The following is a 14232-nucleotide window of genomic DNA, read 5'->3' as shown; positions in this document are numbered from 1 at the left end:
CTTCAATGCGATATATAAATCCCTATTTCACTGATTTCACATGGTATATATATGTTATTGATAAATATTAAGTATATTTATTTGCCTCTGATATTTTGCCATCACGTTAAAAGTAAATGTGAAGAGAGAGCAGAGATAAAAAGAGATTACAATAACAGTTTTCTGTTGACGCAACACAGTACTGTTGCAAACATTCTTACAGCCATGGCAGCCGTATCAATGGCTTCGAAGCAATTGCATCTCAGCGTACACGAAACGCTCTCGCTACAGTAGGCGGAGCCTTTTTTAACGGAGCCTATCCGTTCCCTACGCGACGATCCACTGACCGCTCCAGTGGACCGAAGAATGAAGTTATATGCTACGCCATTTGTGCTTAACTATTTATATACACATACGTAGACAACCCATAAAATAAGAATGTAATACCACGATCTAGTTCTAGCACTAACAATAAGTGTACTATGTGTTAAACGTTATTATATGTATATAAAATTAAGTACAAGATAATTAATCGAAAAATCGTGCACCAACTTTTGTACAGCAGTAAACTTTTGCGCAAAGGAGTTAACGCAATAAGAAAAGTGGAATTTATTTAACAATATAACTATTAAGAAAAAACTTTGAAAAGAAAAAAGTAATGATACTTACCGTCTTGCCAAACGTGAAAAAAAAGGCTTCTCAACTTATGTCATTTATGTATATATTTAAACTATGGAAAAGTTAATGTATTTTAAACTTGTGTGGATAACGAGAAAATATTATAGGAGTACTATGGATAGAATAGGTTTTAAATTAATAATACCACAATACCTGGCTTGGCCAATAAGTGTGCATACGTTATTGTTATATTGTCGTATATATTTGACAAGAAATGGCAAAAATAATCTTAAATATATATCTGTTATTCCCAAATCCAGGTAGTAGTTTCATTTGAAATAACTTGTAAAATATCTTTTAATATAAATAATGTTACAGAAAAATGTTTTTTTATTTTTGCATTACATTTCACAATTTTTTAAATGTTATCTGATGTTAAACATAATATTACATTAAATTATCGTACGTTTCAGATTCTATTCTATGACTTATGGTATGTACTCTGTTGTTTATACTATGAGCAATTTTGATGAGAACAAGTTACGACAGTCTTTGTACTTAGGCCTTTACTATATGTAACGTTAAACGTATATTGAAATAAAAGTGTAAGGAGGAAAATGTAATTCTGGTTGACACTTATGAGCATGACGCAAAGATCGCAATCACAGTCGAAATAATTGCATAAATCAAGGACTAGCATATCTTATCACGAGGAAATTTACAAGTAAATTTCCTGTTAAATTATACAATTCATTTTTTAACAAGAATACAATTTATAAAATTGTATTCATGGCATTTCTTTTTGTAGTGATTTATAAAAATCACTGTAATATAATTTGGAATGTCATATGTTATATGTTGCACGGTATTCGTGTTGCACTTTGCCCTGTGTAATTATATTGAATACCGTGTGTCAACGTGTAATATAACAAAAATTAATGTATTTCCTTAAAATATTTGTATCATTATTCGTATCTTTTAGAATGTCATTGGTAATAAGAAAATAGATATAATTTCTCAATTTCACAGCATGATCGCATTACAACTTTTTGTTCTAGTCCGTGATAGATTTGCTAGTCTATGAGATTTATGCAATTACTTCAACTGTGATTGCGATCTTCCATGACACTGAGAAATTCATATTACTTTGTCTTATTACTGAAAAGTAATATTTGCGGTAACGTAGCATGATGTGCAAAATTCATACTCAACGTACTCATTGTAGATGCAACATCATGTTACCATGCCGTTATATTACTGAACATAATGACATTAACAAGATACTAATAATAACAAAATATTCAAGAAAATATTTATGTATTTTAATTTGCATATATAATATTAATCTTATACGTTCTACGTTACTTTTTTCTTTTACTTTAACTTTCTCGACTTCGTATATCTTTTAATTTAGTACTTTATATATTTACTTTTTATTACTTTTACTTTTCATTACTTAGTTATACTTTTATACTTTTTATTTGTTCGACAAGTTTTTTAATTTTCTATTAGCTGTATTTATTGCTTTTGCAGCACCATTATTATACCGTGTACGGGAATATATTTTAACTGTCATTAAGAATTTTAATGCTTGCATGCGATGATTGTAACACTTTTCATTAGTGTCAAACCATCCAGCATGCATTTTATTGGTTGCATACATACCCTCGTTTACAATTTTCTGAAGAACTTGTGTAGATGACCAGTGACGTTGCCATGTACTATTAAAAGCCATTAATTGCGTTTTGATGATCTCGTTAAAAAGGCTTGTTGGTCGAACTAATTTCGTGACTGTTGGAGCATCTTCGTCTGCGTTCGGATATTCACGATATTCAATATATTTTTCATTAGCCGTCGCATCATCCATTGGTGTTTTCGACATTGTTGTACGACAGTCATCACAATTATTTTTTTGAATACATCGTCGTGCCACATACCCTGCAAAAAATGTAATAGCATTTTCATCATAATTACCAAGTGTATTTTCATTTTCGGTGTCCATATCACCCATTTCTTCCAGAATGTCTCTGATAAATAATTCTGGATAATCAGCATCAGCATCATCGTCATCAAGAAAAGGAACGTTTGCATTCATATTATTTTCAACCCTTTTAGTTGTCTGATTCGGTTGATTAATAAGGGTCTCAGTCTCCGGACATTGCACGTTGCCTTTGTCACTCGTCTGAATATAACCTGTGGAAAGAATATGTCTGAATGACAGTCGGACCATTCTTGCGGTTGGATTAGGATTGAATCCTCCGCGTTGCCGAAGTTTTGAAAAAAAATGTTCTACCGAATCTTGGTTACATAAACCTGTTGCAAGTTCAAATCCTTCATATTTACTTGCAAATTCCTGATACAGATTAAGAATAGCTTGTACTGTAATTACGAAACCTTTGAAGCAAGGAACTTTAGTTATTTTATTGGGATTTTTGGACCATTCTGAAGACCACTGCACAAAGTCAGTCAATAACATTATAATATCGGGATTTTTCTGTGACAATGGCCGTTTCCCACCAAATGTAACATTAAGGCTGTAAGAGTTGCAAGCATCAATTATACTATTCATCTTCTCTGCAAATTCAGCTGACGCTTTCCACGTATTTGAACTCAATTCTTTTCCATCGCCGGCTGTTTTTATTGCAGCTGCAAATCTATTACTAAATAACTGAAAGGCTCTTTTAACATTCATTGCCTCAAAATTGTTCGGACGAATGTGTGCCTGTGTTATATGGGATAATAAATTTGAGCCTCCTTTTGTAGCATTATCGATACTCCAAGTCTTTACGAAATCGGAATATGATGCAATTATTTCTCCTTTGCAATATAATTTATCATGCGTTCTAAAATAACTCGCTAATCTTTTAACTAAGTGCGGGAAATCGTATGAAGCATGATATTTTTTATTATTGTAAAAAAAAAATGGTTTGTGTACCTCAACGCCGAGTTCACTATAAGCGGCTTGGTTACTGGTACCTTGATCGCACGTAACGAGTTGCACATCAGCACCCGTTTCATTCAACTTGTCTAAACATATTTTTAGTATCTCAACTATTTCAGTTGATTTCATGCACTTACCTGGAAGAAAATACGCAAGAGGTTGTCGCCATGGATGACGTGCATTTAAGCTATCTAGGCAAAATAGAAAGACGCATTTAGCTCTTTCTTCTGTTCTACCTAGAGGTCCCAAATCTCTTAGACCTTCTACTTGGTCCAATTTCGAAGAATATTCTTCCCAGCTCTTTATACTCATTTCATCCCATTTTAAAGCACACGCTCTTTCTTCCTCTGGTAATTTCGAAATTTTTTCTTTTAATTTGTGAAATATAATATCACAAAATCCTGGTTTTACATCATATTCTTCTATCCATCTTCTAATTGTTCGCTGTCCAGGAAAATTACAACCAGCTTTCTTTAAGCGACAAAATGCTGCGGCTGAATAATAGTACAGCTGTTTGGACAGCATTTTTTCTTCCTCTGTATATTTTGTACGTGGCTTATGCAGTTGCAAATGAATCATGCTTTTTGCAACAGGATGCAGTTCTTGTTCATTTATTAATTTTTTTAATGTTTCTTTACTCTTCTTTAATGTTTGTTTAGTCGACTTCTTTAATGTTTCTTTGCTCTTCTTTAATGTTTGTTTAGTCTTCTTTAATGTTTCTTTAGTCTCCTTTTTACTTTTCGACATACGTTGCATGAGAAATTTTTGGCGCCTTAATTGTTTTTGCAAATGTCGATTTTCCATCTTTAGATCTTTGATTATTTGTGCATCTTTATTATTTGTTTGCGTGCAATTATCTTGGCGTTGATCATTTGTGGGTGACATAGGTGGCTCGAGATGCACCCATTCCATTATATTTTCCTCTTCCGCAGTTACATCAAAATTTAAATTAGCACGTTTATACGTACGCAATGCAGACTGTTCAGGCAATTGTTCTTCTAATGTCATGTTTTCATTATCGAGTGAAAATGCTGCTGTATAATTCGTCTGCACTCTCTGTTCAATTTCAACATTTTCATTATTTGCGGAAGAGCCTGTGTTTTTGTATGGAATTGGTATAGCATTCCGTATCAATCGTTCTTTTGTGGCGTTTGTAAAGCACGTAGCAGTAAAATGATCCTCGCACAATGATGCCGATCGAAGGGTAGCGGAAGAAAATTCCTCCAATTTAGTATTTCCTGCAACAGAAATATAAGAAACTACATATTAAAATTACGATTACATGTTTATTTAAAAAAAGTGACATTGCAATGCAATTTGGTAAATCGCGCCCAATATTAACATTTATAATAAAAAGTAAAGTCGAAAAGTCTTCAATCACTTTCTCGAACCTTGTTTAATGAGACAGTAATTATTATATGTAACTGAAAAAATAAACATCGCCCTTTTCTTTATTGTGATTTAAAAGAAAGGTTGTTTGTTAACATTAAAAGTTAAATAGATTGAAAAGGGCTAAAACTAATAATCAAAAACATCGTGACAATTATAATTGACCAAAACCAACAGTCGAAACGTTGTGACGATTACAATAAATAAATATTTGTTATTGTTCATTAGTGGAAGCTTAGTAATACATGTTATAAATTAGACAAAATCCGTGTTTAATAAGGTTAGATCATTCCCTTTTTAACGTAATATAGTATGTTTTATCGCAAAAAACCCGAGGTCTTAATATCGACATATTTATAATTGTCGCGATATATACATACGCAGATCTTCCTTTGTCAGCATAACAATATATTAAAAAATAATATTTTTTCTCCAACAACCTACCTGTATTACGTATCCATATTTCGTATCTCGCATCCTTTGGCATTGGAAATCTAAATAGGCGCTTAGAAGGTCTCGTATTCGTACAGTCTTTGTACATACACCTATCAAAAGTACGAGTTACACGGCACTCACTCGACATTGTATTATTATTGTTAATATAAAATTATGAAATAAATATAAATATACTTAAAATGTATTTAAAAACACTAATCTAAAAATAAATGTAAGAACACTTTTTAAACAGAAAAAGAAAAATAAAAAAAAAAAAGAAAAGAATGTCAAAACCGACACGATAAAACACACGCGCACGAACACGCAATGCTGTTTAAAGTTAATCTCACGTCGGATGAGACAGCGACACGCTGTTTATGTGTTACGAGAGAAGTACACAGATCTTCAAACCGACACGATAAAACACACGCTTAGTGCTCACGACCACGCAATGGTGTTTAGAGTTAATCGCGTCGGATGAGACAGCGGCACGCTGTCAAGGTGATTAGTGTTGCGAAGTACACTAATCTCGTTAAGAGATAAGATTCTCTCTGTACCAAGTTGCACAGAACCGTGCACGAATAGCGAAATATCAAAAAATATTCACAACTATAACCGTAAAGCTCGTCGCGGCCGTCACGCTTGCTGACTGTTCTCGCAGTCAATGAACGATTCGCCTATTATCGCGCTTCTTATGTTTCGCGTCAAACGGCCGAGAAACTACGATTAAACGTTTATATAAACCGACTGAAAACTTTAAACGTGTTGATATCGATCAGTTATTTAAATCATTATTATATTAATATAAAGATTAACTAATGTATTAATATTAAAGGTTAATGAATTATCGTACATAATATTTAGTGCAAAATCTTTTCTTTTATTTAATTGTAATCTAGCGCAAAAAGCATATAGAATGTTTATGGAAAATTGTAGCTGTGCAGGTTTTTAAAATGCAGCACTTCCTTTAAGTGCAAAAAAATGTAGTTTACACAACAATTCTTAATTAAAGAAGATTTTCAAGATTACATGCTGCTGCTTCTATCGGAAATGAATGTTGAAATGTATATGTCATCTAATCGCGTAGAAAATTTTCCTTATATACGGATATGTTAGTGGAAAGTAAGGAAGTTGTAGGGGACTGGAGATTGTTTTCAACATCATTGTACATTTATCATATATTTACAACATATAGCAATATAAATTATTGATATATTTGTGATCTATCAATTTTATGGAGCGCGCGCACGTGCGCGCGTTAGGATGAGATATCGGCAATCATGCGCGTACAGTCGATCACGATACGCGACGCGACGTTCCTTCTTCTTTCTTTCGTTGCGGTGCGAGGACGACGTGCGGTAGGCGACGAGCGATTCTGTGAGTATCATAACCGAAAATAACGATATTTACATTGTCGTGGAATGCAGTGTTATCACGTCCCGTGATTTTGGCCGTGATTCCACAACAATGTAAACATTTAAACGCTTAATTATACGTCATCTGTTTCAGCAAGTAAAAGTACGGTGGCAGCGATCTCGACGCCGACGACGGCCGCGACGGCTCCTACGGCCACGATGCCGACGACAGCAACGACGACCCCGAGGCCCGTGACGGCCCTCACGATCACGATGCCGACGGCGGCCGCGACGGCCTCTAGAGCCAAGACGTCAACGACGACCCCGGCGGTCGTAACGGCGCCCATGGCCACGGCGACGATGTCGACCACAGCAACGGCTCCGACGGCGACTCAGCCGATCGTATTAAACGTAAGTGTTGAAATAATGGGATAATTTCTTATCATTATTGATAATGATTATTAACACTTTGCAATGACAGTCGCACATATCACATGTGACGCATACGTGACAGCGTTCGACAAAGTGTTAATAATGAAATTTATTTACGTATATATATATACACGAAAATGTCATTTTACTTAAAATATTTATTTTTTGTTACAGCCTGAAACGTTAAGCTCGTTGGTGCGGGCGGTATACAACGCGATGCGAGGGAGAGGCAGAGGCAGAGGCAGAGGCAGAGGCAGAGGCAGAGGCAGAGGCAGAGGCAGAGGCAGAGGCAGAGGCAGAGGCAGTGGCAGAGGACGAGGTGGAGGTAGAGGAAGAGGCAGAGGCGAAGCTGGAGAAGATAAAAAAATCACCGGAATCCAAATTCATTACTATGAGAAATAATATATAACTTTTATATCATACTTTTATATCGTACTTCTTTTAATTTACTTTGAAATAAAATAACAATATTAATATACATATAGGTGATATATTTTATTTATGCGTAGCTGTTCCTCTGACTTCTAAAAATCCTTTCCTTCCTTACTTAACAAAAATAGTATTACGTTAACAAATTTTAATTTTTATGTTAATAAGTTATATATATATATATATATATATATATTTAACAACTCGAGATTCGGCACTCGGCGAGACACCGTACGCGATATCCGAAATGCGTGGCATCGTGGCAACGTCGCATAGCCGGCGCGTGCCAAGGCAGCTCGCAGTCATAGACGGAGACAGTAAATCGTAAATCGTATGTCTGTCCTTCTCTCCTCGCTCGAAGCTTGCCGAGGCGCCGGGCCGGCCGAGCGCGGCCGAGCGTGGCCGAGCGAGGCCGCAGCATATCCCCACTAACTGGCTAGTTCGGACACGAACCATTAGCACGGACGCAAACCATGTGCGGTTACCGAGCGAAACGACGTAGTTGATACGCACTTTATCAGGGTGCGCGTCGGAAAATGTGACACAGAAAAATTGACGAAAAATGCCGGGATGGCCTCTCTCAGGTTTCTCTCTGGTGACGCCGTGACGTCGCTGCCTATACACTTTGCCCGTCTCTTCTGATTTATTCCGTGCCTATCTGCCTGACCGTTGCCCTTACGCCACTTTCCCTTTCCTGTATCTAACCCATATATGTAATACTTCTATATTGCTGATAGACCTCGAGAAGGCTCGCCAACATTACGGTGCAGACCGATATTCGTGTCTCACTCTAGAGCGGACAAATTTTGCGTTGTGCGCATGCGTTGAAACCGAGGGTGGGGGTGCGTAGAAACTTATGTGATTTGCAGGTTATTTGGTCAGTAAAGTCAGGAAATTGTATCATTGTATGTACACATTTGTCATACATACAATTTGGAATTATCATTCAATAAAAATGTTTAAGAGTTGTTATTTGTACAATTGTAAGCCATCAAAAAATGAATACATTTCTGTACATGGGTAAGTTTCATAAATTATAAGAATTACAATTTTTATCATAAAATTTAATTTTTTATCATAAAATTGTAATTTTTTAATCGTTTTTTTTTTATAGATTTCCAAAGAATTTAACTTTTCGTCAAAAATGGAAAGATGCTTGTGGGTTAACCGAGGCAGATGATGTATCTCATGTTTACATTTGTTCAGTTCACTTTGCTTCTAAAAATTTGAAGATAACGAAAATTGCTGGCAATTTAAGTATAGTTCTAAAGCCTTGGTCAGTTCCTTCAATATGTATTCCGTATTCATCTCGATTTGAGGTTGTGCCAGCAAGTGACAACGTTATCGAAGAAAATGTAACATCACTAAATGTCGACTCTTATTTATCACCGACGGACTGTGCACCTATTCTTCAAGATGTAGAACATATGGATACAGTTGATTTTTCTTCATCAGCTGACTGTGAGCCTTCCTTCCAACAGAATCTTGAATTGAAGGAATTCCAACAGAACTCGATAGAAACCGATCAATCCAAACGTAATTGTAAGTCATTTATTTATTATTTTCAATAAATCCAACAGTTCAGAATCATGTGCTTGTTTTTTTTTTTTTTTTTTTTTTTTTTTTTTTTTTTTAATTATAAGCTTGTTTTACTTAAGTTCTGATGAAAATTACGTTAATACTCCTAAGAAGCGTCGATTTCATCAATCACGCTATATCTCAGAAATCACTTCACCTGATTTTGCTACTCCAAGAAGAGCTCGACGAACTTTAAAGTTCATAAAAGACAAGGAGCAAGAAAGGTTAAAAAAAATTAAACACTTGCAAAACATCAACAGAAATCAGAGGAAACGTATCACCTCTTTAAAAGATATGATTAAACATTTACATGATAAAGGATTGATGTCCCACGAAGCAGGAGATTCATTAACGGTAACATAATCCCATTCAAATCACATTCCGATTGTTGCAATTGTATATAAAAGATGCTTCTAATTTTACGTTTAGGGCTTAGACACAATGAGAAAAGTAAGGAATAAGATAAAGAAATAAGGAATAAGGCATGTTGCATCTTACTTTAATGTATTACTTTAATGTACTGAAGTTCCATTATTTCTTATTCCTTTATCTTATTCCTTATTTTTCTCATTGTGTCTGAGCCCTTACACGGCCCAATTTACGCCGATCAAGTTATAGCATCAATGTTAGAACTTCTTGATCGGCGTAAATCGTAGTCGTATACTACGTTTACGCGAGCGTTACTTCTGTAGTAACTTACGATAATTCACTTGTTTACGCGGAGTAAATTATCGTAAGTTACTACAAAATACCGTTTACGCGAAGGAATTATCGTAAGTTACTACAGAAGTAATAACACTCGCGTAAACGTAGTAACTGTTATATGGAATAGAACTAGATTATATACTCTTATAATCTGTAAACAGATCATTGTAGATAACATTGTATTTTTATTAAATACGCATAGCTATTTATCTTTAGCTATACGTATATTCTCAGGTTTATCGTTTGACAATTTTAAAGACCTGGAAAGTTTATTACAATTGTCTTTTCTTGATTTTCATTTTCATAGATTATGATGTCTGATGAAATGAAAAATATGTTAGCTAAGTTACTGCAGAAACGTCGAGGAAAGTATTCCGAGGAGGTTCGCAGCTTTGCATTAACTCTACATTTTTATTCGCAAAAGCGTGTAATTATATAAGAAAAATGTGGGGAAAGAGAATTCTTCCACATCCATCAACAATAAGAGCGTGGTACCAGGTGGTCGATGGATCACCCGGTTTTACAAAAGAAGCATTGCAAGCAATTGCTGTGCGAGCTTTGGAAAAAAAAATCGTTGTAAATCTTGTTATCGATGAAATGTTTATTAAACAGGAAGTTATATATAATAAATATAGTGGGCAGTATTACGGCGGCATCGATTTCGGTAATTTCGAAGACGCACAGGGAAATAAGTCTTGCAAAAACGATAACCCGATTAAGGCCACAAATGCATTAGTGTTCATGGTAATGTCACAAAATGAAAGCTGGAAAGTTCCGATAGGGTATTTTCTTGTTGGAGGATTGAACAGCGTTGAACGTGCAATCTACTAAAATTAGCACTTGAAACTTTGCATTCACATAATTGCAGCGTGTATTCTGTGACTTTTGATGGAGCGTCTAGTAACTTAAGAATGTGCGAAGTACTTGGCGCCAATTTCAAATATGGATCGAATTTTAAACCATATTTCACAAATCCGATTACAATGGAGCCTTGTTATGTGTTTTTGGATTTGTGCCATATGATTAAATTAGTTCGAAATACACTAGGAGATTGCGAAATTATAGGGACTGTAAACAAAGAGAAAATTCTTTGGTATTATATTCAACAATTATATAAATTGCAGCGCGACGAAGGTATTAGAGCTGGCAATAAATTAACGGAGAAACATACACTATAAGAACAATAAAATGAACGTGAAGTTAGTGATGCAAACCCTAAGTGAAAGCGTAAGCAAGTCTTTAATTTTTGTAAGCCAATTGCCAGATAAAAAAATTCAAGAAAATTTTTCCAAATCTGCTGCCACTGCGCAATTTTGTCAAAATTTTAATGACATGTCGGATATGCTTAACTGCAAAAATAGATTTTCAAAACAAGAATTTAATTGCCCACTGATAGATAGCAATTACTCACGATTGAAAATTCACGCCAAAATTTTTGAAAAATATATTGTTAATTTGACCAATGACAATGGAACGCCTATTTTGAAGACGCAACGTAAGACTGGTTTTTTGGGTATAATTGTATGTCTGCGAAATATTTTTCCTCTTTTTGACAAATTCAAATCCTAGGACTTAACATATTTGCTCACCTATAAGTTGTCACAAGACTATTTAGAAACGTTTTTCTCAGCCATTAGAGGCCGTAACGGTTTCAACAACAATCCAAACGCTCTGCAATTTCAAACTTCTTACAAACGTTTGTTAGTAAGACATGAAATTAAAGAATTTCAAAATGGCAATTGTCTTTTTGATAATGTCGAAATTTTACACGTTTCCTCAAGAAAAGACAATATAAAATGCCCAATTGGTAACACCGACATGCTACAAAGTACGACAGAATTCGACCATGATTATGTCTCTACATGTTTTGCATTATCAACATTTGTAGAAGAAGTTGTTTTTTATATTTCAGGGTTTGTATCGCATAAACTTTTGTCTATCATAGATTGTCTTATATGCAAAGAACAATTACTGGGTGAAAATATGCCACTTTTGTCAAAATTGAAAAATAGGGGTCCTTTCGTTATTCCATCAAAAGACGTTATTTCAATTTGCAAAGTTTCAGAAAGAATATTTCGCCAGTACTCCCACGCATTGTTGAGTCGAAATATTAAAACAATCATAGTAAATAAGATATTTATGCTGCGTTCCCACTATACGCGACGCGCGACGCATATAGTGAGAACGCAGCCTTAGTCAACTAGGCACTCCATTTGATAATGAGATCATGAACAAACATGTTTTAAGCCAAGAGATATTTGATAATCATCGGACCCACAACTTTGTAATTATATAATTGAATTATATGTTAACATAAAATTATTCAATGAAGCAAAGAAAATGTCTGAAAAAGACAGTTACCTTCGAGTTAAGTATACTAAGTTAATTTTATTTAATAATCAATAGTATTTTCACATAACACAAGTCGTTCTCGAGAAATCTAGGATATCTTGAGGATATCTGTACTATTTGGATTGTGATTTTTAAAAATAAAAACTTTTGTCCAAGTCTTTATTTTATTGTAATTTATTGCATACATCCTGACAATTCCTTTGAAACATTTCCATCCTTAGTATTAAAAAAAAAATGCTGATTTCTAAAACTAATTTGTAAGTTTTTAAAATTTAAACAGAATAAATCACTTTTACTTCGCGATCAGTCAAATAATAAACAACAATAAAAATATTAATCGACTCTACTGGCCATTATAATCTCTAATTGATATGTAATTTTCATTGTCAATTTATATTGGTTAAAAGAGCATCTTGATGATAATAATCGAACCAAATCGTAGTCGTATTTTCTTGACGATTATAATGGCCAGTAGGGTCGATTAATATTTCTAGTGTTTTTTAAAATTTAATCTACCTTTTATAAATGTCATTCTTAATTTATGTTAAAAATATGTACGTCGTTAATGTGACTAAAGCTTATTTTTATGATTGTTGTTTTTCTTTCCAAGTATTACATATTTAATGCTCGGTGAATAACCTATTCGTATTCATCTGCGCAAGCTATATATTGCCTTACAGACGACAGACGTCGGGCATGCGCAGAATGGCCAAATTGTCTGCTCTAGAGTGAGATACGAATATCGTCTGCACCGTATTGTTGGCGAGCACACATCCTATAGAAAAGTAAGTCTGTCAGCAATATAGGAGTATTACATATATGATCTAACCCTGTCCTCTCCCTTTGACCTGTGTCCACTCACACACGCTCTCTCACTCTTTTACTTCTCTCTGACACCCACTCGCTGCTTTTTTACACACCCTCTCACACCCTCTCACTTTTTTTCGCCTTTCACGGATCAAAAGGGGAGGTGAGGAGAGAAAGATGACGGGCTTCTCCTGGTCTCTTGCACGGTCCGACAATTGTACTCAAAATCAAAGTTAGACGCGTAAGCTCGCGTCCACGAATTTATACAAAAATCGCGAAAACCTGGAAATAAACACGATAGCGTAATTATTCAGACGTGCGAGGGATCGGCCGGCTCGATTTAACGACGAAAGACGGGATTGATAATGGGCAGCGCAAACATTCGGCGGGGCGACGATTAAGCAACACTTAAATATTTTATAGTAATCGGTAACAGATTTTTCAAGGGAGGGCGGAGCGGACGGTTGGCCCGGAGTTAAGAGGAGAGAGAAAAGGGCTTTTGGCAGAGATAAAGGCAGGGAGAATGAAGTAGTATAGTGGAGTTGGTGGAGGAGGCTCGGAGGAAGTCGAGGAAATAGAGAAAAAAGAAGAAGGGGCAGGGACGTGAGAGGTGAGAGGCTGTGGAAGGGGAGCGAGGACATGGATCACGATCTAGCCGGTCGGAGCGGTGACTTGCAGCACGTTTGGTTGGTCTAGCGGCGTGAAGGCGGCGCGGCGGAAGTGTGTTACGGCTGATGAAACCGAGACGGCGCGGGGTGTCGACCGCTCCAAATGAGTAGGTTGGTACCACTGCGGGACGTTGAGACACGGTGCGTAAGAGCGTACGGGGCTAGCGTGTAAAGAGAGTAAGGGAGCGGGTCGGTAAAGATGAGAGAAGAGATACCGACGGTGTGAAGAGATGGCGTGAAAGGCGAACGGGCGAAAAACTAAGGCGGGTGCGCAGCATACGTTAGCACAACAACAAATGAGAGGCGAGTAATAGAGATTGATAGATCGATGGAAGGTGGTGAGATTGATTGAGCGAGGTGAGCGCATGTTAAACACATGTGTTGTTAGGCGAAGGGTGTGCTCGAGAGACCAAGATGCGGAGAAAGTGGAAGAAAGCAGAATCTAATAGTCCGAGAGCCCACCGCAAAAATTTGGGTCCATCGCTTTTATAGATAAATTTACTTGCAAAAGGTAGTTTATAAGTCGAATTATCATAGACGATTA

General features: G+C 35.8%; 2 protein-coding genes, 1 long non-coding RNA gene and 1 pseudogene across 6 annotated transcripts in view; 2 read left to right on the top strand and 2 right to left on the bottom strand.

Moving 5' to 3' along the window:
• LOC143901664 (uncharacterized) overlaps positions 1-14232 on the bottom strand; it is a 202359-nt gene that overhangs the window by 20552 nt on the left and 167575 nt on the right. The gene's annotated exons all lie outside the window — the stretch shown is intronic.
• LOC143901665 (uncharacterized) lies at positions 937-6546 on the bottom strand. Its single transcript, XR_013258150.1, has 2 exons — positions 5372-6546; positions 937-4776 (listed from the first exon to the last, which is right to left on the bottom strand). It is a non-coding gene; the product is annotated as an uncharacterized LOC143901665 (long non-coding RNA).
• LOC143901663 (uncharacterized) lies at positions 6592-7629 on the top strand. Of its 4 annotated transcripts, none has more exons than XM_077414091.1 (4): positions 6592-6739; positions 6872-7128; positions 7324-7390; positions 7451-7629. In XM_077414091.1, exons 1-4 carry the CDS (start codon positions 6643-6645, stop codon positions 7549-7551), a joined length of 522 nt encoding a protein of 173 aa, XP_077270217.1. In that variant the 5' UTR covers positions 6592-6642; the 3' UTR covers positions 7552-7629. The 4 variants fall into 4 exon arrangements, with proteins under 4 accessions (XP_077270217.1, XP_077270215.1, XP_077270214.1 ...); XM_077414089.1 differs by having other exon boundaries at positions 7324-7402; XM_077414090.1 differs by having other exon boundaries at positions 6593-6739; positions 7324-7396.
• On the top strand, positions 8534-11995 carry LOC143901588 (uncharacterized; annotated as a pseudogene).

Source organism: Temnothorax americanus, unplaced genomic scaffold, assembly GCF_048541705.1.
Source record: "Temnothorax americanus isolate GAGA-0224 unplaced genomic scaffold, ASM4854170v1 Scaffold35, whole genome shotgun sequence".
Taxonomy (NCBI): domain Eukaryota; kingdom Metazoa; phylum Arthropoda; class Insecta; order Hymenoptera; family Formicidae; genus Temnothorax; species Temnothorax americanus.
This window is presented reverse-complemented; position numbering and strand designations above follow the sequence as displayed.

Excerpts from the sequence above, each read along its gene's own strand:
- LOC143901663 (XM_077414088.1), top strand. The coding sequence starts at position 6,643 with ATGCGCGTACAGTCGATCACGATACGCGACGCGACGTTCCTTCTTCTT. Across the intron at positions 6,740-6,871 it reads GGTAGGCGACGAGCGATTCT|CAAGTAAAAGTACGGTGGCA; the intron begins GTGAGTATCATA and ends CATCTGTTTCAG. Across the intron at positions 7,129-7,323 it reads CTCAGCCGATCGTATTAAAC|CCTGAAACGTTAAGCTCGTT; the intron begins GTAAGTGTTGAA and ends TTTTTGTTACAG.